Source organism: Gadus chalcogrammus, chromosome 14, assembly GCF_026213295.1.
Source record: "Gadus chalcogrammus isolate NIFS_2021 chromosome 14, NIFS_Gcha_1.0, whole genome shotgun sequence".
Taxonomy (NCBI): Eukaryota; Metazoa; Chordata; class Actinopteri; order Gadiformes; family Gadidae; genus Gadus; species Gadus chalcogrammus.
Genome location: NC_079425.1, coordinates 20545628 through 20571368, shown reverse-complemented (window position 1 = coordinate 20571368; position 25741 = coordinate 20545628). Strand labels below are relative to the sequence as shown.

General features: G+C 42.9%; 1 protein-coding gene and 1 long non-coding RNA gene across 2 annotated transcripts; one reads left to right on the top strand and one right to left on the bottom strand.

Moving 5' to 3' along the window:
- Nucleotides 1-1340: 1340 nt before the first annotated feature.
- On the bottom strand, nucleotides 1341-3533 carry LOC130404012 (uncharacterized). Its single transcript, XR_008904141.1, has 3 exons — nucleotides 3479-3533; nucleotides 3332-3391; nucleotides 1341-2617 (listed from the first exon to the last, which is right to left on the bottom strand). It is a non-coding gene; the product is annotated as an uncharacterized LOC130404012 (long non-coding RNA).
- A 250-nt stretch (nucleotides 3534-3783) lies between these two features.
- abcc12 (ATP-binding cassette, sub-family C (CFTR/MRP), member 12) lies at nucleotides 3784-15314 on the top strand. The gene is made up of 23 exons (XM_056608131.1): nucleotides 3784-3868; nucleotides 4372-4479; nucleotides 4706-4954; nucleotides 5036-5107; nucleotides 5279-5403; nucleotides 5740-5812; nucleotides 6221-6424; nucleotides 6980-7114; nucleotides 7435-7510; nucleotides 7940-7968; nucleotides 8295-8391; nucleotides 8500-8603; nucleotides 8872-9054; nucleotides 9183-9409; nucleotides 9810-9947; nucleotides 11088-11277; nucleotides 11484-11573; nucleotides 12019-12208; nucleotides 12562-12721; nucleotides 13415-13493; nucleotides 13965-14078; nucleotides 14298-14462; nucleotides 14911-15314. The coding sequence occupies exons 2-23, from the start codon at nucleotides 4402-4404 to the stop codon at nucleotides 15001-15003; spliced, it is 2871 nt and encodes a 956-aa protein (XP_056464106.1). The 5' UTR covers nucleotides 3784-3868; nucleotides 4372-4401; the 3' UTR covers nucleotides 15004-15314.
- The last annotated feature ends 10427 nt before the right edge of the window (nucleotides 15315-25741 follow it).

Below are 25741 nucleotides of genomic sequence, written 5' to 3'. Positions count from 1 at the left end.
AGGATGAACCTCAGTTTCGTGATTTAGACCTCAATTGACCTCACTCCCAGAGGTCCATGGTGCAATGTTTTTTTTCCCCACTGGGATGCTGTTGACGTTTCCCGACTGTTTTTTTTTTCCTATGGCGGCCCTCAGTCAAATTTTGGGTTCCTGAATTGGCCCTCAGCTGTCAAAACTGTGCGAACCCCTGGGTTAAGGTATTAAACTAGCAGGGAATAGTTTACCTAAGAGATTATCTAAATGTATTAAAGGTCCCATGACATGAAAATCTCTTTTTGTGGTTTTCTAACATAAATATGAGTTCCCCTAGCCTGCCTATGGTCCCCCAGGGGCTAAAACTTGCGTTTGGTGTAAAACGAGCACTAGCTGTTCTGTTTGCCTTTGAAAAAACTCAGGCTCAATCGCGCTGATTTGGAAAGTCTTTATTTATGTCGTCATAAAGCATCTAAGCTCCTCCCCTTACTCTGCCTGGCCCGCCCAGAGAGGTTGGCCCGCCAATGAGACACGACCGTGCGAGTGCCACATGTGTAGGTGTGAATACACACACTGTAACGCAAGTGTTTCATGTCGGTTCTTTGACGTCTCTTGTAATTCCACAACGAGACTGTAGTGGAGGTTATCTGAGCCATGGTTGAGAAGGAATTGGGGGAAAGGAACTATGGCTTTGTCTCGCTGAAGTACATTAAACTGCGACATGCCGCCGGGTGCCGCGAGGCACCATCGCCCGGCAGCCGGCAGCAGGCAGCGCGCGGTTCAGTCTACTTCAGATTGATGTGAAAGTGGAAGAACCAGAGACGTCGCAGAACCCGACAAAGTCGTTTGTGATTCATAATATCGTCTGGAGGCGCACACAGCTTTTGGCCGTGAAAATATGTATGATATGATATAGATATCTATGTATCATATGATATTATTTAGATATAGAGCTCCAGGACTGTAACGCAAGTGTTGTACACTTCCTTGTTATTTGGATAACCGTTCTGCTTTTGGTGTTATGGCGCATAACACGTCGGACTCTCGTCTCTGGTATTTCTACAACGAGACTCGTAGTGGGGGTTATCTCAGCCAAGGTTGAGAATGAATTGGGGGGAAGGAACTTTGGCTTTGACTCCCTCAAGAACATGAACTACGACATGGATGAGAAAGGGATTGTTGGCGGCAAATGTCTCACGCTTGAGACCCGCTGAGGGACCACCGCCGGAGGCGGAGGTGCCTAAGCGCTGCCCGGCAACGATCCCTTTCTCCTCCTTGTCGCGGTTCATTCTACTCCACATTGATGTGGACGTGGAAGAACCAGGAACGTCGGAGAACCCAACGCGGTCATTGGAGATTCATAATATCGGCTCACACAGCTTTTGGCCGTGATAATATATGATATAGATATCTATGTAGGCTGTATGATAATATTTAGATATAGAGCTCCAGGACTCCCGTGTGTTCTAGAATATTTACAGAACACAGCTAAAGGCTGTGTGCGCCTCGCCATTGCGATACATCCACTGTAAACAGAGTGCATGGTACCGTGGCTGCAAGCTGCTGAGGGCCACACCCCCACCCTCCTCCTTGACCCGCCTCGCTCCTCCTCATTTGCATTATAGCTACAGACGCCAAAACAGCGCATTTGGGGGAAGCTCAATGTGCGACTGGCTCGGAGTGGCTGTAACTCTGCACCACGGCTGAATTTCGGGAACGTCTTTGAATACTGTGTTAGTTGCCCACTAATACCTATATTAAAGAATACATAAAATAGCATGTCATGGGACCTTTAACGTTGAGACACATTCAAACTAGTCACACACTAGGGATGCAGTAAATAAATAAAATAACAGTAGTAAAGATTACACTGTCCAATTCGATACAAGTTTGAGTTGTTTTGCAGTACAGTGCCTGAACTAGTTTCCACCATTTTCCACATTTATTAATGGCACTGAGAACATGGTAAACACAGAGTTTAGGCTGGGGAGACACCAGCAGACAAAAGTAATACACACTGAGAGTTTAGGCTGGGCAGTGATGTACAAGTTATGTCTCTTTGTCAAGTATAGGGTTGAAATTGTAATTAATGACTTCCAATTAGGGAGTCACCCCAACCAACAGGTCTATGTTTATATATATGTATATGTAGCACCCGTGGTGTTAGCCGGAAGGGGCAAATAGGATGCTAGCATCACTCTAGGTCCTTAAAGAAGTTAAACACTAATGACTCACGAAGGGAGTTGGTGTTAGTTGAATAGATGAGTTATTCTAATGCCTTTCATCATAAACATTCACATTTGGTACAAAATATAGCTTTTGAAAATAACAAACAAACAACCAAAATCAAAAGAATAAGTCCTTTGTAGCTGGATTCCCCAGCTACAGTACTCCTTGGGAAGGAGTTGTTCGGTCGAGGAATGTCGAGTTCAAGGGGGGGATATCCGGATATGTGTGTTTCTCTTACTACTACCCGGGTAGGTTAGTGTGTATCTATTTCTATGTCTTATCTGTTATGAATGGATCTTCACGGTATGGCGGTGTTCACGGCTGGCCACGCCGTATCCACACCATCCACAGTTCTATTGGGCAAAGCTAGCCATCGTAGATGCAATCTTCCTTCGATCAAACAAAAAAAACCAACCTGCACAAATAGTGCAGAATTGTAAGTTATCTGGTACTATTCTATATCAAACATGGGATTTGACACATCTATATTACAATGTATAACCAAAAACCAAGGTTATATTTATAAATATAATGAAATGAATTGTCACCTATTAGAACAATTAGTATTTAAACCACAAAGAATGAAATACTAATCTTGAATTACAATATGTCACAGTATTTAATCAAACAATTAATTATTTATCTTTTTAAACCATGTTTCTAACTTAACATTTGTAATTTAAATTATTTGTATACATATTCATGTTTTAACCATTAAATTGAATGAAATTATTCTTAAACTTATCTAACAAGTGCACTACAGTCAATGAAATTAATTCAATCACACAGTGGGTTAAGTATGCAAAACAATGTCCTTCGGTAACATCAAATAAACGCATTGCTCCTTCAAGGTTTCATCATCATGTCTGTGCTGCTCTACTAAGATGCGTCCTTAGCATAGCGATTGACCTTCGCTAGCATTAGCATACAATTAGCCTGGTATGAACGATTATCAGCTATCGCTTAACATGTAGCTAACGATTAGCGATTCATTAAACAGCTTTTAAAATGACACTATGAACACAAAAGAATAAATAAAAAGGTATCTGAACTCAAACAGCATTTATAGTATTTTGTTCTCTTTAGTACTAAGCAACAATACATTAGCATTGGCATGTCCAACACTCACCGGAGATTCAAGTGAATAATATAATTCACGGTAGTTTCCTGTATTTTCAATGATCAGATCCTAATAAAACAACACCTTATTAATACCATGGAAATATTTATGACTGAATTAATCAAGGTAGAAATATTAATTTATGGCGTTTTATACCGGGAGATTCTCTGTTGTGCTTAATACCGTCTTTCCAGTGTTACGGTTCAAGGTGACGCCCTCGAAACGGTGTGCTCACGTGCAATTTCCTGTTACTGGAATCATGTTGAGCGTGCCCTACTGGAGAACTCATGCAATTGCATCTTTAAATAATCACGGGTTTAGTAGCCCTATATTCCATGATACATATGGGTTACATTACAGATGTGAATACAAATGTTGTGTTATACTTATCTGACAGATATAAGGATCGAGGAGAGGAAGAATCTGGAAGTGTCATGCTTCACCATCGGCTTGAACGCTAACATCATCTTCCTCAACACTATCATCACTGGCTGTGTTCTCATAATCACTCACACCGCGATCGGCCTTCCCTTGAATTTTGCTCAAGTAATTTTGCAACTATGATAATTTTTTTTAATTATCATATTTTTAGAAACATAGTTCATTTAAAGCTAGCTTTGAATGAACTATGTTATAGTTCATTGTTAATTTAAATCTATCTTTAGGCATAGCTATTATGAAAGAGATTCTTATAAATGCCGTGGCACTGGAGCACTGTAGCTTGTAACACTGTGTGAGTGCATGCCTGCCCCTCTGAATAACAATTTGTATGTATCTAAATCTTACTCTCATCCGCTCTTTAGTATATTTGTATGTATGTTTGTACATATATATATATATATATATATATATATATATATAGATGTATAGATATATAGATATATAGATATATAGATATATAGATATATAGATATATATTAATGATGTGCTATCATGTTTTTTTCATCTTCTGCTGACTGGATACAATTATAAACCTTCATACAATTGCCAGTTGATTAAGTACGGTGTCAAATGTTCTAAAATACAATTCTTAATGTCATTTCTTCCAGGCTTTGACCATCACTGCCCTCTTTAGCACCATGGCTTCCCTGACGCAATGGCTTCCTTTTGGTATCTTGATCCTGGGACAGTCATTAGTGGCTCTGCACCGAATCAAGGTAAGAATCCTTTAATTTAGCCTAATATTAAGCATTCTGACAGACTCGGGTATCCAGTCCATTAACTTTGATTCATCTATTTAAAACGACTGTTCTTAAATTGCTGTCCTTTCCAGTACTCAAATACAATAGTATACTTTGTTTTAATATCTTCTAAGACTATAGGGATGTGGCCAGCCATATGTTTTTTCTTAATTGTCTCAAATTCAAACCTTTATTTTGCTAGGCAATTTTAACTTTGAAGAACCCTGAGAAATACTTGATTCAGAAGACGGATACTGGCCCTGCCATAGTGACAGAAAATGCTACTCTGTACTGGACCAAACCAGCCAGTGAACAAGCCTCTAACAAACCAGCCAGTACACAAGCCTGTGCCAACACAGACAACGGGTTGCTGGTCAACCGGTTGGACGACAAGGATGAAAAGGAAGAAGTCCCGCCTGCCTTGAGAAACATCTCCTTCACATTACCTAAGGTGACTTTTAGAGTCAGAAATACTAAATGGGCATGGCTGGGGGTTCAAGGCTTACATCTCCCTCTGATGTTTCTCCTGAAGGGCCACCTGCTGGGAGTGTGTGGGAATATGGGCAGCGGGAAGTCATCGCTGATATCCAGCCTCTTAGAACAGGTGATTTAATGTGTTGTTACCATACATTTATAAACAGGATGTTACCGGCTTACCGAAAGTAATCGTAGGGACACTTTCCTAACCCTGGAACAATGCGCCCCACATGAGGGTACATGAAGGGACTTAGTGGAGGCTGGTTTATAATAAGGATTTGTTGGATTTCTATTGCAGATGCATCTTCAACAGGGCTCCGTCACAGCACGGGGGAGCTTTGCATATGTGCCCCAGCAAGCATGGATATTCCACGGAACGGTTCAGCAGAACATACTGATGGGGGAAGCTTTTGACCAGGACCGGTACAAACGGTTTTAATGAACAAACCCAGAAGGAGGGATTTAGATGAATTGCATTATTACTGACTAGATTACCAGCATTTTTATAAAACGTCACATATCTGAATGTGGCAAGGCAAGACAACTTTATTTATATAGCACTTTTCATACACAAGGCAGACTCAAAGTGCTTGTGGTAATGATATGTCTGATATGATATGTCTACTGAAGGCCAGACATTCAGTAAATTTTCCCAGGATCTGAAACTCTCTGCCTGGTTATTCTTCATGAACTGCATTTACAAGAACAAGGACAATATAGCCTCACTTATGAATTCCTGGTTTGGTTCTTTTCTCACAGCTACAACAGAATTCTCCATTGCTGTAGCCTCATACCAGACATGAAGATACTCCCAGGTGGAGACCAGACTGAGGTAGGAATGAATGCTTTCTATATTCTTAAATCTAATTTCTAAGTAATTGTAACAGGTATTTTAATTGGTCTCAAATTGTAGGTGAGGCGTATCTGAGGACTTTATTGCATGTTGGTAATGACAAAGTTTATAACTACTAGACAGCGAACATAATATATTACAATACTATTTTATCCTTTTCTTTGATGGCCAATCTGAGGATAGGACCTTGGGTCCAATATAGTGAACTTACGTTGTGACATAATTTGTAGGTCCTGCTCTACCGCAAACATTGGGTTGGCTGGCTGACAGTGTCTATCTATATCGACAAGTGTTCTTCCAAACATCTATTGAACTAGAAGGCTAGTGTTCATGATGTGACTGGCCATGGTGATTTAAACTGTACATGATATCATGGGTTCTTGGCAGATTGGAGAGCGAGGTATAAACCTCTCTGGGGGGCAGAAACAGAGGATCAGCCTGGCCAGAGCGGTGTACTCTGACAGAGACATCTTCCTCCTGGATGACCCTTTGTCTGCTGTGGACGCCCACGTGGGGAAACACATCTTTGCGGAATGCATCAAGAGAGAGCTTGTTGGAAAGTCCGTCATCCTTGTGACTCACCAGCTCCAGGTACGACCCGTTGATACAGTCTTTGATAGGACTGGAGTGGCCTCCTCAAGCCTCAGGACAGTGTCTACTGCTTATCGAATGTTGTTTTGGGACTAAGTAATAGCGTTCTTTGTTTCACCCGGTTTGTTACCCAGTTTACTCCGTTAATCTCACTAAAGAGCTGACCATAAGGTAGGTTGTTTGTGGTCAAACAACCTACCTTATGGTTAACTCTTTAGTGAGCTTACGTGAGTCAACATTACAACCCAGGTTGTGGTTATCCCAAGTCGATGACATCCAGGGAGGTAGTTCTAGACTAGAGTGAGGGGGAACAAGAGTGTGAGATTGACCACTGCATCGGGGTTTTCTCCTTCAGTGGTATTAGTACGAACATGGTCACAGATACAAGGCACACATTTGTTTCCTATGCAGGCTATCTAGAAACACGTTAAATGAAAGGATGAGTTCAAAGGGTTCCAACCATCCTGGAAAACCTGGATTTTGATCCAGGTGTTTGTTGTGCTAAACTACGTTGCATTTAAAAATGACAGAATTGACCTCAAATTTGCTTACCAGTACATGCAGTTCTGTGATAATGTCCTGCTCCTGCACGGAGGAGAGATACTGGAGGCAGGAAGACATGAAGAGCTGATGAATGGGAGAGGACGTTACGCCCAGCTCATCAGCAACTACCAGCTGGAACAGTCCACAGTAAGAGGGCGGCCATCGTCAGTTCGATCATCATGTTTGACATGTGTTATAATGTTCAAAATGTTGTATCGTTATCGTTATGTGTGTGTAGCAACCATTACCACCTCTGATATCCACTTGTATTGTTGGCAGCTCAAAGTAGTCTCGTTGATGATACTTCATTGAAGAGCATAGCTTAGTGTAACGTAACCTACATCTTTGTTTTGATTTGAAGTGGGGATGGGAGCTTGGTGAGGAGGGTGCTACTGCTCTCCTCGTCACCCACTTTGTGAAGGTTCCTTAAGGGTGCACTTTCCCAATGGATCGAACCTTGTTCCCAGGTTCTGTTACAACAGGAGAACGCCGTGGATCCGCCATTTGTTGAACCCCACCAAACCAATGGCGTTGTGAACCAAGGTGAGGCAAATAACTTGTTTAGGAAATGAATGACCAATGTGGTTGCGTCTTAAAAAAGGCTCCTCAGTTAACTTCCATGATTTGGCGTTAATATCTGTTAATCTATTCTAGAAGGTCCAACGGCTCTTCAGTTAACCTTCATGCAGTGGTGTTAATATCTGTTAATGTAGAAGGTCCAATGGCTCTTCAGTTAACCTTCATGCAGTGGTGTTAATATCTTTTAATGTAGAAGGTCCAATGGCTCTTCTGTTAACCTTCATGCAGCGGCTCTGGGTTATCTTATTCTTACATTTTTGGAAATGGTGACTGGTTAATAAAACAGCAGCTGTTCTGAAAGGTAGAATGGGTCTGAGAAAATAACAGATTATCATTGCTACGGTTCAGTAGACTCTTACACGTTTAACATGCTGTCGTCTGTCTCCTTTTTAGCCTTTGACATATCTGATGAAATGGATGACGTCAGCATGTCTGACAAAAAAAGTAAGTGTTTAACAATACCGATACCTTTATACCTATAGTATCAGCTGATTTGGGAATAAGTTACATAACTCCATTGTTGTTAAGTCGATCGACGATAAAAACACCAACATCGACCAGTGTTCTCACTATTGGTTTATCTTTATGTACCCAGCAGTCATTGCACGTTCAGAAAATGTAACCGGCCGTTCGCCAATTGTGCAATCCTTTATGGGAAATACTCTGACTTTAAATATTCTCCACTTATGCATAGTTAAATGAGAAGCATCAAACCGTTTTGAATGACCACAGTATTTTTCCTTTGAAGTCCAGGAGGGTGACAGGGCAGTTGATAATAAAGGAATTCTCCAGCCAAGTCTCTATATCCTGGAGAACCTTTCATGCGTACTGCCAGGCGCTAGGAGGTACCAATACCCACACACGCGCACACATCTCAGTGTTTCTGAAGGGTGCAAAACACACACATGTCTAAAGGGACCGAAACATGTGTATTTTGTTGCTCTGCCCTTCAGGTTATTTCCTTGCTGTTGCCGTCCTCCTTCTTTACGCTGTGCTAATTGGAGGAGTCGCATTCAGCAATGTGTTCCTCGCCTACTGGATGGAGCAGGGATCTGGGGTGAGCAACACACATCCACTGACACATAGAGGGGGTAAAGGGTTGTCACAGACTCCACCAGAAGAGGGGTTGTACTGGTAAGCTCCAAGAGAAGGAATCGTCCTTCTGTAGATACCTATATGTCTCAGAGGAGGGGATTGCAGCAGTAATGGGCAGCTGCCAGCATAGGTGCAGAATAGTGAGAGTAAGACCATGTGGTTCTGAATGGGTTCCTTGTTCTCAACGTGCATGCTCGGTAACGCACTGAGCTTTGTGTTTTTTGACCCAGACTGCAAATGTGACTGTTGAAGACCAGGCTAACGTCACGCTGAACCCAGACATCGCCTTCTACCAGAAGGTTTATGGAATAATAACATTGGTTATAGTGATAGTTTCTATTATTAAAACATATTTCTTCGCCAAGGTCAGCCTCCGTGCTTCCTCAGTAATTCACATGAGGATGTTAGAAAAGGTAAGCAGACCTCCTAGAAGTGGCCAGTAGCCGATAGAAAATAACATATTGATTTATTATTAATTACATTATAAGTCATGATAGCTGGTCTGTAGAGCAATGAGGCCTTGTTTGTGCATCACTTCCAGGTAATTGCCAGTCCAATGAGTTTTTTTGATACCACCCCTATTGGTCGGATCCTGAATCGATTCTCCAAGGATATGGAGGAAGCCGATTTCTGGATTCCCATGGAAGTGAACTATTTCGTCAACACATTCCTATCAATTGTGGGCTCCGTCATCCTCATTATCTATGCATTTTATAAAATGGTTTATCCCCTGATCATCTTCTTCGCTATCACTCTCGCCTTCCACTCGTAAGTTGTCACCAATCCACCTTGAGCTCCAACTCAAATGTTGAATTCAATAGACTAAATTAATTAACTATTTGTGACAGTAATGGACACCTAAGGGGCAATAATTGACCTATAGTTTACAGAAATGCTAAGAATGTAATCTCAATGCTAAACATATAAAGTAAGTGCTAAACATGTTAAATCATCGCTGAGCATTCAAATACTAGGTGTTTCAAGTGAATGAGCATGTACGGTGAATGTTAAGCTTAAAATGAATGCTAAGAGTGTTAAGTGAATGCTAAGCATGTCAATTAAATGCTTAGTATGTCAATTGAATGCTAAGAATGTAAAGTAAATTCTAAGCATGTAGAGTGAATGCTAAGCAAGCGAATGTTAAGCATGTCAAATGTATCCTCTGCAGATTAAGCCAGAGAGCAATCCGTCAGTTGAAGAGGTCAGAGATCACAAGTCGCTCTCCCTGGATCTCCCATACTAGCTCCACCATCGAGGGCCTCAGCACCATCCACCTCTATGGCAAGACAGACAGCTACATACACCAGTAAGATACCCGTGTGCTCTATAAAGGCTCTTATCCAGCCTATTCCAAACATTTAGGAATGTCAAATTCTACCTGGAAATAGTTTTTTTTGAACGGATGAATATGATATGTTAGCCTGGTCCTGCCAGACTCTCGTACTTCATTTAATTTGCACAGAGAGTCTGGTCACTCTCCAACTGTTGGAGTTTAAAACTATGGGATCCGCCCAGTGCTCCTCTGGATCTGCATATCATAACGTTATTGTTCTCAGCCACTCCCTCTGTTCGCTGATTGGACCGGAAAAATTTGGCTGGAGATAACCCGCGAATATACCGCAAACCGAAACGTAGTACTGAAGAGAAATGAAAATTCAGCGGAAGTACGTAGGTGGGCGGAGCCAGGCTAATGATGTGTAGCATGGGCATATAATTCTGTTGTTAGACTGAGGCCACAGGTGGACCCAAACGCAGGATGCAAACACTTTGGTAGGGTTTAAAAGAGGGTTAGGGTTAAGGTTAAGGGTTAATGGTTAGGGGTTAGGGTTAGGGGTAGGTTTTATTGCGAACAGGGGTTCAAGAAGCCAGAGCTCAGGGAAGGGGGGATGGACAGGTCGAGACTCCTCATGGGGAGGTTGAACCAAAGGCTTATCCGGAGGTGGAGAAGGGGAATCACTGTCAGACTGTAGAACCAGGCTGGGGCAACAAGGCAACAAGGCGATCGAGGCAGGCAGGGTTCTGAGCTGGTTGGCAATCTGGATCACAGAAAACAAGTGAGCAGGAGGAGAAAGAAATAAGACCACAGGCAGCATGGAAGCCCGAGGACGGTCCAACTGCTAGCGACGGTACGGTCTGCTGACGCTGAAGAGGAAAGCCAGGTCCCTTCACACTGCTTCACAGAGATGATGCAGATGATTATTTTGCTCAGGATCAGCAGAGAATTTTCTGTCATCTCTTAGTATTCTTCAGCAATTCAAATGATTAGGCTTTTGGGGCAAATAAATGCTTAAAAAAGCACTATTTTCAGGTTGGACCCTGACCTCTGTTTTTTTTTGCAGGTAGAGGTGTAACACAAACTTCTTGTTGTGTTGCAGTACAGGTGTTACCCTGACTTCGCATTGTTTTTCAGATACAGGTGTGACCCTGTATTATTGTTGTGTTTCAGGTACAGTTTGCTGTGTGACTTCAACTCCAGCCACATGTACATGTTTCAATCAGGGATGAACTGGGTATATCTCTGGACATCATTTATGAGTTCTTTGCTGAATCTGTGTGTTGGATTGTTTGTGGTCCTCACTCCCAAAGATGACGCGAGTGGTTCCATGAAAGGCCTGGCACTCACCTGCGTTGTACAGGTAAAGACACCTTCAAGCTGACAATGAATGTTTTGGTTATCTTTAAAGTGTCTGTTCGTTAAATAAAGGTGTGTGTGTGTGTGTGTGTGTGTGTGTGTGTGTGTGTGTGTGTGTGTGTGTGTGTGTGTGTGTGTGTGTGTGTGTGTGTGTGTGTGTGTGTGTGTGTGTGCGTGTGTGTGTGTGTGTGTGTGTGTGTGTGTGTTAAGTTAGTAACCGGTTTTCTAACAGTGATGGAATTGGCCAGAGGGTTGGACGCCAGGTTCTGCTCAGTAGAGAGAATCCAAGAGTACATAAAGGTACATCAAGACACGATGGCCTGAATCATCACCAAGCAACACCCAACCTCCTTCAGACACCATGACATCATTGGCTACCTACATATGATTAGTACACAGAATCTTTCTTGGTCATTCAACAGTCTCTCGAATGATAATAGAGACATGATAATATTTCTGATAACTGATCTGATGATTTAATTGAAACACAACCTTCCTTCTTGTAGAAACACCCTCCTTCTTGTAGAAACACCAACTTCCTTATTGTAGAAACATCTTCCTTCTTGTAGAAACACCTTCCATCTTGTAGAAACAGTATCTGGTCTTCTTGGGTCCATTTTGAACGTCTGGATCTGGGTAGTTTTCCCATTCTTCCCTTAAGCTGGTTGGATTGGATATGTCTGTGAACTGGAGGTCTCTGCATATGTCTTATGGGGTTGAAGTCCAGTTGGTTTGTTTTGTATAGACCTGTGGGTCCGAGGGTCCCCGGAATGTGAAGGAGGCTCAGATCCCAGAAGGCTGGCCACAAAGCGGATCCATAAACTTCCAGAACTACACGATGAGGTACAGGGAGAATACACCTATTGTTCTCAAAGGACTCCAAATCCACATCAAGGCTGGGGAGAAAATTGGCATTGTTGGACGGACCGGGTCAGGTAAACTACAGATATGTTTGTTTTATGCTATAGCTCCTTCCCTTCTGTTCTTAGCATTTGTGTGTTCAATGACCTGCTATCAAGAATATTTAACATGAGTGTAAACACCAAGACACAAAGCCTTTCCCTTGAACTCCTGAAGGGAAAGACTCTTCATTACATTGAAGGGGTGTTCTTGTGGGACTTCGGGACCGTCGGTGAATCATCTGCTTTATCTACCAAAGCAAAATTTACTGGGCGTGTCACCACACTGGCATATGCCATTGTGGTCATTTAATAGTGCATGTAACATTGAGAAATAACAGTAAGTGAGTACATTGCTTGTAAGATATACACAATATCTTTGTTTGCAGGAAAGTCCTCCTTGGGTGTGGCCCTGTTCAGGCTAGTAGAGCCGGCATTTGGCAGCATCCTGATCGATGGGGTGGACATCAGACACATAGGCCTGCAGGACCTGCGCAGTAGGCTGTCCATCATCCCCCAGGACCCCGTCCTGTTTCTCGGTTCCGTCAGGTAATCCCTGAGCCTGACATCCCCCCACACCGATTCGCAAAAGGTGTATGAGTCGGGGAACCTCCAAGTATATGTTTGATTTTGAAAGGTGCGTTATCAACGGGCACACACCAGTATGGATGGACTGTGTGTCTGTAGAGGCATTTTCACACCGCCACGCCGGTACGGTCGTGGCTTGGAACACCCTGCAATTTCACTTGCCTTGCCTGTGTAAACCACAGGGAGTATATTCTTCCTTCGTCAAGGAGCCAGCTTTCTTGGTTTGTTGGAGTAGGCGGGGCTACGCACAGAGAGTAGACCTCAGAATAATTTGCACACTCCGAATGTTTTTGTTTTTGTTTTTATTCAAGCCACTCGCTTGCAAGAATGACGGCAACATATTCTTTACTTTGCCGACCATATGATACTGTGGTGAAAGTGTACTCAAATAGAAGTGAATGTACTGTAACTTTTTTTCAAAGCACTCTAAGAACCAATTACTTAGGTACTTTTAACAGTGAGTGTGATTGATAGCGGACTTACCCACTGTAACCATCAGGTCAGATCAGCCCTGCAACAGGTTGTTTTATTTTATAGCCTGTTGAGTGTTGTGGGTAAGCATAACGGTCAAAAATCATCATCTTTTTCTAGACATGGTTGACTGCGATAGCCTATAAAGAAACACTAAGGCTTTTTACAAATGTCCCCTTTCAGGTACAACCTGGACCCTTTCAACAAACACAGTGAGCAAGAGCTCTGGTTAGTGCTGGAGAAGACCTACCTGAAGGACTTGGTATGTTACCTCCTGCAGACACGGAAACACGGTCTTTAAGTATGACCAGCGTGCACAGGGGCGGCAGTAGATCGGGTTGGCTGGTAACCGCAAGGTTGCTAGTTCGATCCCCGCCCCCTCCTCCTGGTTGTCGTCTTGCATGGTTGAGTCCGCCAACGGTGTGTGCATGAATGGGTGAATGTCAGGCACTATTGTGTAGCACTTTGGGTGGCCACTGGTTACAAAAAAGCGCTATATAAATGCAGTCCATCTACATGTCCAGACGAACGTCTGGACATGTAAATGGCCTGCATTTATATAGCGCTTTTTTGTCATGTGTATGGCCCGAATGTCTGGATAGGGTATAAACATCTACCACCAAGAATCACCATGGTGGTAGAGGTTGTTCTGTGTAACAATGTTTCTGCCTTTAATAGTGGTAATCAATGTGGGCTGACGCTGATCCCAAGCTCTATTTGTGTTCATGTCCAGGTCTCCGGGCTACCTGAAAAGCTGCAGGCAGAAGTGGTGCGGAACGGAGAAAACTTCTCCGTTGGAGAGAGGCAGCTCATGTGTATGGCCCGAGCCCTGCTGCGAAACACCAAGGTGTGTCCCTCTGTCCATCCCTCAGACCCTGTCTATCTCTCGGCCTGACTGTCCCTTTCTGTTCTGTTCTCTGCATGTCTGTTTAAAGCCGACATACATCCTGTTCTGGACGTACGGTAGAAACCCTATATATCAAGGTGTTCTTCTGTTGACACTTTAGAACACCCCCATATATCCAGAGGCCTCCTCCAATCACACTTCCTCCATGTCCTGCCTCAGATCATCCTCCTGGACGAAGCCACAGCATCCATCGATGCCGAGACCGACGCCCTGATCCAAACCACCATCAGGGAGGCGTTCGAGGGATGCACCACCCTCACCATCGCTCACCGCATCAACACCGTGCTGCAGGCCGACCGCATCCTGGTCATGGAGCAGGGACAGGTGAGAGATATACTGGATACATACACACACACTACTTACTATACATGATACACATAGACATATAAACACCCGAATGCAAGCGCACCGCATTCTAGTCATGGACCAGGGACAGTGATACACACACAAACACACACACACACACACACACACACACACACACACACACACACACACACACACACACACACACACACACACACACACACACACACACACACACACACGCACACACACACACGCACGCACGCACGCACGCACGCACGCGCACGCACGCACGCACGCGCGCGCACACGCACGCACACTACTATACATGATGTACATAGACTTATAAACGCTGTGATGGAAGCTGACCTGGTTACGGACCAAGGACAGGTGATATATGAGTACACCTATAATCCCACACATATCCAAACAAAAGTCCCATTTCAATCCTCTGTGTGTCTTCCAGGTGGTGGAGTTTGACAGTCCTGATGTGTTGAGACAGAAGCCAGACTCTCTGTTCAGCTCCCTCCTGGCAGCTGCAAACACAATCGACGCCTGAAACACACAACCATCATACAGACACATAACGATCATAAAGACAGTCAACACCTGTAACACACAGCCATCAAACAGACACACAACCATCATAAAGACACAGTCAACACCCGAAACACACAGCCATCATACAGACACACAACTATCATACAGACACACAGCCACAATACATACACAACCATCATAAAGGCATTACATCCACAATCAACACAAATACATCCTGTGATCTTTCTGAATTTTACATTTTGTACTTACTTTGTACTTCGTAGTTTTCCCCTGTGGTTAATGTATAGTTGTATTGATTCAAGCCACTATAGCACGTTGATATGTTGATGTTGATTTTAAGATAACAATAAAGAAGAGATTGCATCTTTCAGCAGAAATGTGTTTGTGATAAAGGGAGTTTTATTGTAAATATCCCAGTTGATCTAATAAAAGACCAGTGAGGAGGTAGTTCAAATTTTGGCTGAATATCACATCCTTCATGGTTCCCTCCTTGTCCATTCTCATTAAATTCAGACACAGTGGTCGAAGCGACTAAAATCCCTAGTTAGAATTCATAGCAGAAGAGTTAATATTCTTTAAGTCTTTCAGACCTGTTCTTAAGGACGCCTGGGCAAAATGTGATATTGCGTCTCTGTGACTGCCTCCGAATTTGCGTGTTATGGAAAATGGTCTCATGGTGGTGCTGTTTCTCCATTCAGATGGTTTATTTGGAAGATTTCCATGGGATTGCATCAGAGGTTAAACCGGGTGATGAAACTGCTTGAAATATATAGGGAGGCTTGCGGATTCTGGCAGAGCTGCTGGTGAGTTTCTCTTGTGTAGCTTTTAAATAAGGGGTTCGGTTGGTGTAAGGGTTGTGAGATGTGATACATACACAAGGCTTTACCTTGGCTTTCAGGCCCCCAAGCAAAAAGATCAGATAAGATGCATCAATCACCGCACCACCCTTCTCTGGCTTCTTTTTTATACCCAAACTTAAAATGATCGACCCCAGTAAGTCTAGCCAAGTTCACAGTAGGAGGGATTTCCCCCAGCTAGGGTCTATACAGTTTATAATAAATATTATAGGTAATTTGCTGCATTTCTAAATTTTTAAAACGTACATTAAATGTGTTGCTGTTAATTGTTGCATTAATCCCAACTAGTACATTGGGTGTCACAGCAGAAAGTAAATGGCAGGAATGATTATTCAAAATATAGATTTAAAATAACAAAAACTAAAAAATAAGTAACAATTATTACAGTAGGCCTACAATAAGAGTAGTAGAGGTGCTAATGCCACACGAATAAATGTAAACATTATAGTCTGTTAAAAACAGGCCTCAACAAGGAACATGAAATGCAATTCACTTGGGAAAGAGGTGTGTTGGTCAGCGGCTTGGATGCAACTGCAGGTCTGAGAATAGCAAAATAATACTCCGTAGGATGTACTTGCATCCCAATAGAGACACAACCATTCAGACCAGGCAGTAGAGGCCGCTATTGTTTCGAAATTAACCTTGAAATTCCATGACAGGCTATATCTTGCTTGGTCATAACACGTGTGTACGTGTACGCTGCACGTACGTGTGCGCTGCAAGTACACGCTGCACGCTGCTGGAGGTATGGTTGGAATGGAGTAGTGGAATAGTTTTTGACAAATGGAAAGTACGAAACTTTAGGATGATGAATCAATTACTGTTGTCTTTTATTTTGCACTGGGTTTCTTTATTGCTTTGTCTTGTCCTGTCTTGTTGTACTGCAACAAAGTAATTTCCCTACGGGGATATGGTATCTATCCATCCATCCATCCATCCATCCATCCATCCATCCATCCATCCATCCATCCATCCATCCATCCATCCATCCATCCATCCATCCATCCATCCATCCATCCATCTATCCATCTATCCATCTATCCATCTATCTATCTATCTATCTATCTATCTATCTATCTATCTATCTATCTATCTATCTATCTATCTATCTATCTATCTATCTATCTATCTATCTATCTATCTATCTATCTATCTATCTATCTATCTATCTATCTATCGATTCAATTCAAAAAATCTATATTGGCATGAGAAATTTACATTTGCATTGCCAAAGCAGGTGAACAATAAAATAAACAGTGTTATAAAAATAAAAAGTAAATAGGTAAGGTATATATTATAATAATAATGCGAATGAACCTTTGAACACAAAATATCTATACATAATATCAAATGTTAAACTATAAAAGTACTTTAAAAAGTAAAATGTGTGATATTATAAAAATTACAAAAATTACAGTATCTCGTATAAACAGATAAGTTAAAGATACGCTCTAAATACAATGTTTACACATTTTACAAAGTGTTTTTGCATTCTTCGTCAAACCACTTATCGTTAAATTGTTTTTTGTTCTTAGTTTGACTGTTTGAGACCTTCAGGTTTGATTCTAAGGCTGAGATGTCAAATATGTTGTTAAGGCTTTCAACTGCCATGCTGATCCCTTCGTTGTTGCACTGAAAGATTTTGCTTTATGGTGTTCTGGTATGTTTCGACACTGCTCTCCTTCCATCTATAGCATTTGTTTATAGTCTGTAGTTTGTTTGGTTTTAATGCCTCTTGCTTAAGTGTTGATCTATGTAGGTAGGCTGTGATTTTGCTGTGGTCTGATAGTGGTGTTAAGGGGCTGACTGTGAAAGCTCTGAGAGACCCAGGGCTAAGGTCTGTGATCAAATAATCTACAGTACTACTGCCGAGATATGAGCTGTAGGTGTATCTTCCATAGGGGTCTCCGCGGGATCTACCGTTGACGATGTACAGTCCCTGGGTGCGGCACAGCTGTAGTCGTAGTCCATGTTTGTCATGGTTATATCTGGCAGGGAGGCGATGGTCCCGTCTCCTGGTAGGTGTTTATCTCCCTGTGTGCTGTGTCAGACCCCTGTCCCGTCCTGGCGTTGAGCTCACCACAGATTAGAATGACCATGGGCCTGTTGCTCGGGCAGGGTCTCCTCAGGGGATGTGGAGGGCACTAGTGCAGGTTGCAGCTCGTTGCAGCTCGTTGCAGCTCAGCTTCCTGACTTCCTCCATAACTATCATAACATAACATTCCTCCTGACTATCTATCTATCTGTCTGTCTGTCTGTCTGTCTGTCTGTCTGTCTGTCTGTCTGTCTGTCTGTCTGTCTGTCTGTCTGTCTGTCTGTCTGTCTGTCTGTCTGTCTGTCTGTCTGTCTGTCTGTCTGTCTGTCTGTCTGTCTGTCTGTCTGTCTGTCTGTCTATCTATCTATCTATCTATCTATCTATCTATCTATCTATCTATCTATGTTCATGAACATTTACCATAAAACCTTTTTTTTTTAAATTAATGTTTTAAGGACATCTACACACCAAATCTGTAAAAGCAGTGCATGAATTGCATGTTCAGTAACCCATCTAGAGCTGATGATTGGTTGAATTCACCAACATCCAGTGTCTTCAATGCTATTGGATGACTGTTCTCCTACCTGATTGGTGCAATGCAGGGGTCCCCTACCTGAATGGTGCAACACAGGCCAGATCTCCTACCTGATTGGTGCAACGCACGCCTGATGTCCTACCTGATTGGTGCAACGCACGCCTGATGTCCTACCTGATTGGTGCAACACACGCCTGATCTCCTACATGAGTGGTGCAGGCTATCACTGGTCTCCATGCTGACCTGTGATGACTTCATCGTGACCGTTGGCCTACATTAGAGACCAATACAGCTGTAGTATCTGCTGCACAGTCCTTATCGCTTGACTTAATGAGCTTTGAGTTTGGGCAGCTGTCCATACGACTGAGTGCCAAGATAGTGCAGGGACACTGTGTGATCAGCTCCAGTGTAGATATTATATATTAATCTCTCGTATGTTCCTGATAAACATCAGCTGATGTGAAGAGAAGCTCATTTGATGTGTGGCTGGTGTCTGGGTGTTTTATTAATGTCTGGAATGGGATTGATTAGGAAGTTGAATTGGGATATACAAGACTGTCTCCCCCCCGTCCTCTCCTCACAGACCTGTCCGTCTTTCTCTTGTACACCGCACCAATCTGTCTATCCTCAACACTACACAACTGTCTGTCGTACAAACTATCTGTCCCGTCCTACATGCCAAACCTGTCTGTCTACCTGTCTATCTACCTGTCTTTCTTTTCCCCACACTTCACACTGTCTGCCTGTCCTCTATCTCACAATTTAGGTATGATAACAGAATATTAATCGATGATAGTAATAATGGAATATATCTTCAGTGTTCAGTGCAGACCAGACCTTGGGTTACCCCTGCTCCCACAGGCAAGCATAGCAGGGTAAAGGTCACACCATTATTTCATCATATCTCTTGGCTGCCTTCCAAAGCCATGTTCCGTAGTTGTATCTGCTGATGCAGCAATATCAGTCTCCCAGCTAATACGTAGGCTAACAGCACGCATCAGCCAACTAGCAGCACACGTTGCGCAACAGTTGACTCAACATCTACAGAGAGCCAAAAATATACACAGGGGTTGTGTGTGCGTGCATGCGTACGTGCGTTTGTGTGTGTAGTGTATAGAGATGTCTGCATGCAATGTGTAGACTTAGTATACTCGTATACTCAAATACCTATCTGAGTATACAAACCAGATGGAATTGTATTGACTCTATGATTTTCTTTTAAATGTTTATGTGTGTGCATTCATGTGTGTGTCTGTTCATATGTTCGATTGTGTGGGCGACTATGTGTGTGTGTGTGTGTGTGTGTGTGTGAGAGAGAGAGCGACAGTGTGTGTGTGTGTGTGTGTGTGTATGTGTATGTGTGTGCGCGTGCGTGGGTTAGGCTGGAATCTCTTCCTGCATACAAAGTGACGCGTGTTTCAACAGAAACCTGGACTGTCCCATGACCCATATATTCTCAGCATGTACTATGAGCTCCACCTTGAACATTAGTAAGCACCATGACCATTAGTCAGCACCATGACCAGTATAGGCTTGAAAACAAACATTTACATTGCATTGCATTCCCAACAAGACCGTTTATTGCATAAATTGGTGACCAACATATGACTGCACCGTAACCACTACTCAGCATTAATATGTTCTAATGACGTGCGCCTTCACCGGGTCGTCGATGGGAGGATGGAGGAAGGAGGAAGGACAGGTCTGTTGTGCCAGGCACTTCTGCTTCCTACCAGCAGCGGAGAGGCATACGCATATACGCATATACGCCAACGCATACGCATATACACAGACACGGAGAGGGAGAGACCGCTGTCTCTCCCTCTCCGTGTCTGTGTATATGCGTATGTGTTGGCGGCATGGCTTCCAGTTCCCGCTTCCTGATAACGTCATCCATTCAAAACCCCCCTGCCCACACACCTGAGAGCAATCTTCTTCATCATCAGAATGCAGTATACCAACCCTGGTTGTTGTTTATTTACTGTTAGTTCTCGGCAATGCAGACTTTTTGACAAACTTCCTTTGAATATTCTATTTAACTTTGACCGACGTTTGCTAGTCCCTGTTTGCCCTGTGTCCAGTTCAACTCTTTGGCCCCCCATCTGCCTTCCGGTCTACCTGTTTGCCCTGTCCTGCCAGGTCTACTTTTCTTTGCCGGCCTGTCTTACCTGTCAGCCTGTCCCTCAAGCCTGCCTGCTCTACCTTCATGCCCTGACTGCTACTGCTAGTAATCCTGCTTTCATATTGTATGAGAGCTGGGGGAGGGAGGCGGGTGCAGAGTGATTGACACCTTTATTTTATTATTATAAGTGGGCTCCTGATTGGCCCACTTTTTTTTTTTTTGGAAACTAGGAAATTGCCTAGTTTGCCTGTATGGACCCGCCGATGCTGCCTGCTACCTCTCCCACCTGCCTGGCCCACTATACTAGTGTTGTCATGATACCAGAATTATGACTTTGATACGATACCTGCCTTAAATCTCTCGATGCCGATACTTAAACGATACCAAGGCAAACGCCTAAAACATCAGGAACACTGAGTTCCGGCAAGCTGGTGCAATGAGTTTGTGGTCATATTTTCCCTACTGTTGTGTGCAGATTCATCGCCATGAAGGGGGAGACTTTGAATTAATGTCATTTATTTGTAATTATTTTGTGTTCAATGTATGTTATATGTTGGACTTTGTGCTTTCCTTTTTTTTTTTTTTTATACATTTAGGTGTGCTTTTGACAATGAATATGTTTTTTTATATAATTAGTATTATGTAATCGATTACTTTGAATAGTTAAATCCCGGTCAGTGAGTTATAATTTTCTTTGAACTATCTCTATATATTTGCAACCAGATCACTTATTAAAAAGCATTTTTAATAAAAGTCATTTTTACTTTGTGGTTCTGAGACAAATTATACTTTTTGCACAAATTGTTAGTTTCTTCATAGTACATTGTAAGAAATTTCAATCATAATGTGCATTTCCCAACTTAAATATGTCCTTTGACAGCATGGTGTAGTCCTGTCCGTCCGCCGCGTGTGGCGGAGAGCTTAGCGTCGAGAGCAATGTCAAAAGAAGCTCTGCAATGAATGAAGACTGACTCCACATTTGGCGAAGTAGTACATTGAAAATATCCTGTGTTTTGCAGCTAAACAAGTCTTCAAAGTAATATTTTAAGTCTTCTGCCAATCAGTTTACCTGCCTGGGCTCTCTAGGATTATAGCAAGCAAAAAACACAGTCATGTCCTCCACTCTGCTTGGTGAATGAAATAAGCTTCATTCAGTCAAAGGCTATGTGCCATCAGTTTAGAGAGAAAGGGCCTCTGGTTCTCAAATAAAAGCTGAGAGCATATGAGGGAAAATAACTGATGACATGCCCACAATGCCTGCAGGGAGTGAATACAAAGCGCTGCGCACACAACACTGCGGTCCCGCGGTCGCACACCTAAGCAACACATAGGAAATATGGCTCATATATATACTCATTCTTAAAGTACCGGTGCTAATAAAATAAAAGGTAATAAAAATAAAAGGTATTGTACCGTTTTGAATGGCAGGATATTGGGATAGTTCCCTTTAGTATAACCTTTTGGTGATTTACAACACCATGGATTCTGGATTCTGTTTCATGTATTTGGGTTCACTCCCCCCCAGGCAGTAGCAAGACACTATGATACAGTTAGTTATAATTATGACTGTATGTCTTTACTAAAATAGTAAAGACATACATAGAAAATAAATACAGAAAATGTATCATTATCACACAATATGCGACGATGCGAAAGTAGGATAACTACTATATGTACGCACCACCCACTATAACGAACACACACCGTGATCTTACCATACGATAACAATAAAACAATGTGCAATTGTAGGATGACCAACGCACATCCTACCAATATAACACCATCGATGATTATCACACAATGTACAATCATCACTAATCACAATCACTGTACGATAACTACCACAGGGGCAAGTGGCACAGTTGTAGCAAGTCGATTATTTATTCATTTTTTATTTTAAGCATGAAAACAGTTCATGTTCCACACGTAAACGAGGGAGCGAGAATACAGGAGTCCACACGCCGGCCTTGCATGCTGTGTTTTATGTGTTCTGTTCGCTGTTCAGTCCCAAGAGCTTGCAAATACAATAGCTCAAGAAGAATTCTTTGGTTTGTTTGAACCTGCTTGGTGTACCTGAGCGGTAGAACATGGACACAATGAGAGCCAGAAGGGCTGCCAATAACTTTATGATGTTTGATATTATTTATTAGGAGATGTACTCAATCTGTCTGTAGTCAGGCGATTCAAAGATTCAGCCAAAAGGCGTTGGGTTGAAACCCAGCTGGTACCTTTATGTGTGAAGTTGGGTGTCTATTTAGTTGGTTAGTGTACGAGCATGTTCATGTTCTAACACTTGAGTGTACTAGCATGTGAGTTTACCTAGCATGTTAGCATATCTGGAATGTTAAGGTACCATTTTCTTAGTGATCTAGCAGGTAAGAGTACCTAGCATGTAGCGTACCTAGTATGTTAAGGGACTAGACTGTTAGTGTTCTAGCAGGTCAGAGTATACTAGCATGTTAGGTTGCCTAGCATGTAAGTTTACTAGCATGTTAGCGTATCTAGAATATAAAGATACTAGTGTGTTAGTGATCTAGAAAGTTGGTGTACAGGCATGTTATTGTACTATGCTATGCTGTGCTATGACGACCCGTCACCGTTGAAGAGGTACTTTCTAGATGGAAACACGACGTGCCTGGAACCTAACCAAGTCCTGCCATGCTAAGTCGTGGCGAGTTGAGCTGGTACTGTCGGTGGAAAAGGGGAAATTGTCTCATTGAATATATGCCCGGTAAATTGCTGCCTGTATCTTCCCATGATCATGCTCTAAAATTAAATACAATACATTTCTGTCAAGAAGAGTGTCCCAAAATCAATTATTCTTCATCAGGCTCCAACTCACCAAATCATGGGCTGTTGATATCAATCTTCAGCAAGGTTGGAGTTGTGGAGCCTAGAAACGTGGTCGTTACGTAATTGAGCAAGAACTAGATTATTCACTATGGCTAACCTTAACTAACCTAACCTTACCTTCACTAACCCTAATTAACAGCTGATCCTTGGGAGTTGAAAGTCGAAGAAAGTGTGTGTGTGTGTGTGTGTGTGTGTGTGTGTGTGTGTGTGTGTGTGTGTGTGTGTGTGTGTGTGTGTGTGTGTGTGTGTGTGTGTGTGTGTGTGTGTGTGTGTGTGTGTGTGTGTGTGTGTGTGTGAGAGAGATTTTTGTTCATATTAGTACGACCACTCAACTTGACCTTTGACCTTCATGGCCTCTGAGATGTTACTCATTAGCTCAACTCTTCTAGATTAACCCTCTCCAGGGTTAAAGGTCAGAACCCTCGTAGCCAGTTTGTGTAAGTGTGTGTGTGAGGGGCAATTTGAGGAGGTAGAGACAACTAGACTTCAGTTCCTTTCCTCTCTTTCTCTCTTCCTCTCCTCTCCTCCTCTCCCTGACACCTGGAACTAAACTCCTTGAGACACGAGCGATAACTTGTTGATCTTCAGGTCTCCATTGCTTGCAGATTTCAGGAGGTCTGACTGCGTGGGGGAGACATTTTTGAATCAATGACATCAGCATGAACCTTAACCTCATTTCAGACAATCTGTTGAAACCTATTTCTCTTAACATTACTCTCTGACCATGACTCTCTCACCATATCTCTCCCGCCATAACTTTCTTATCATATTTATCTTACCATTACTCTCTTCCCATATCTCGCTCATAATATCTCTTACAGTAGGTCTCATCATATCTGTCTTACCAAAACTCTCTCACCATATCTCTGTTAGCAAAACTCTCAAAATATCTCTCTTACTTTATCTTTCTTACCAAAACTCTCACAATATCTCTCTTACCTTATCTCTCTTACCAAAACCCTCTCACAAGATCTCTTACCCTGACTCCCTTACCAAAACTCTCTCACCATATCTCTCTTACCAAAACTCTCTCACCATAACTCAGGTCTCTTGTCTAAACTTGTAAAGACATTGCACAATTGTTCATGATGTTATATATATTTTTGGTTGACGCGTGCTAGCGGCAAAGGACGTGCTAGCGGCAAAGGACCCGGCGCGAAGCTTCTCTGGGGATAGATCAGGGGAGGAGTGGAGCGTGTGTGTGTGTGTGTGTGTGTGTGTGTGTGTGTGTGTGTGTGTGTGTGTGTGTGTGTGTGTGTGTGTGTGTGTGTGTGTGTGTGTGTGTGTGTGTGTGTGTGTGCGTGTGTGTGTGCGCGCACGCGTGCGTGTGTGCGTGTGTTAAGCTGTGTATAGTTTGTGTGTTATGGTTAGTGTGTATGTGTGTGCATGTTGAGCTGTATAGAGTTTGTGTGTTAGGGTCAAAGTGTGTGTTGGTCTGTTGCTGTATAGTATTATATAACATCTGTCTGTCTCTAGCTTTCTGGCCTGACAGACAGAACCGTCACAACTCTCTGTCACGACAGACAGAACCGTCACAACCCTCTGTCACGACAGACAGAACCGTCACAACCCTCTGTCACGACAGACAGAACCGTCACAACCCTCTGTCACGACAGACAGAACCATCACAACTCTATGTCACGACAGACAGAACCGTCACAACTCTCTGTCACGGCAGACAGTACCAGCACAACTCTCACACACACACACACACACACACACACACACACACACACACACACACACACACACACACACACACACACACACACACACACACACACACACACACACACACACACACCTACACACTGACACACTGACACACTCCCACACCTAAACACACACACACACACACACACACACACACACACACACACACACACACACACACACACACACACACACACACACACACACACACACACACACACACACACACACACACACACACGCGCACACGGCCTGAGTGCTGGTCACTTACTGTCCCTCCAATGGGGGAACTTTGAGCTAGCCTGGCCTGAGTGCTGGTTAGTTATTGCGATAGGGTGTGTTTGCTGTAGTGTGAGAGTGTTTAGCTTGGGCCTGATCTGTTTACACTAGTACAGCTTTTACCCATAGGCCTTCTAGCAGCAGGCCTACAGGTATACTGTTACATAGACTCCTAGCAGAACGCCTACAGGTATGCTGTGACATGAACTCCCAGCAGCACTCCTACAGGTATGCTGTGATAATGATGTCCTCCTGTCAATCATCCACCCAGCATACACCCTGAATGGTTCCCCAGGAACAGCCCAAGATTTCTCACTCCACCTGTCTGTGGCTCCACATGTG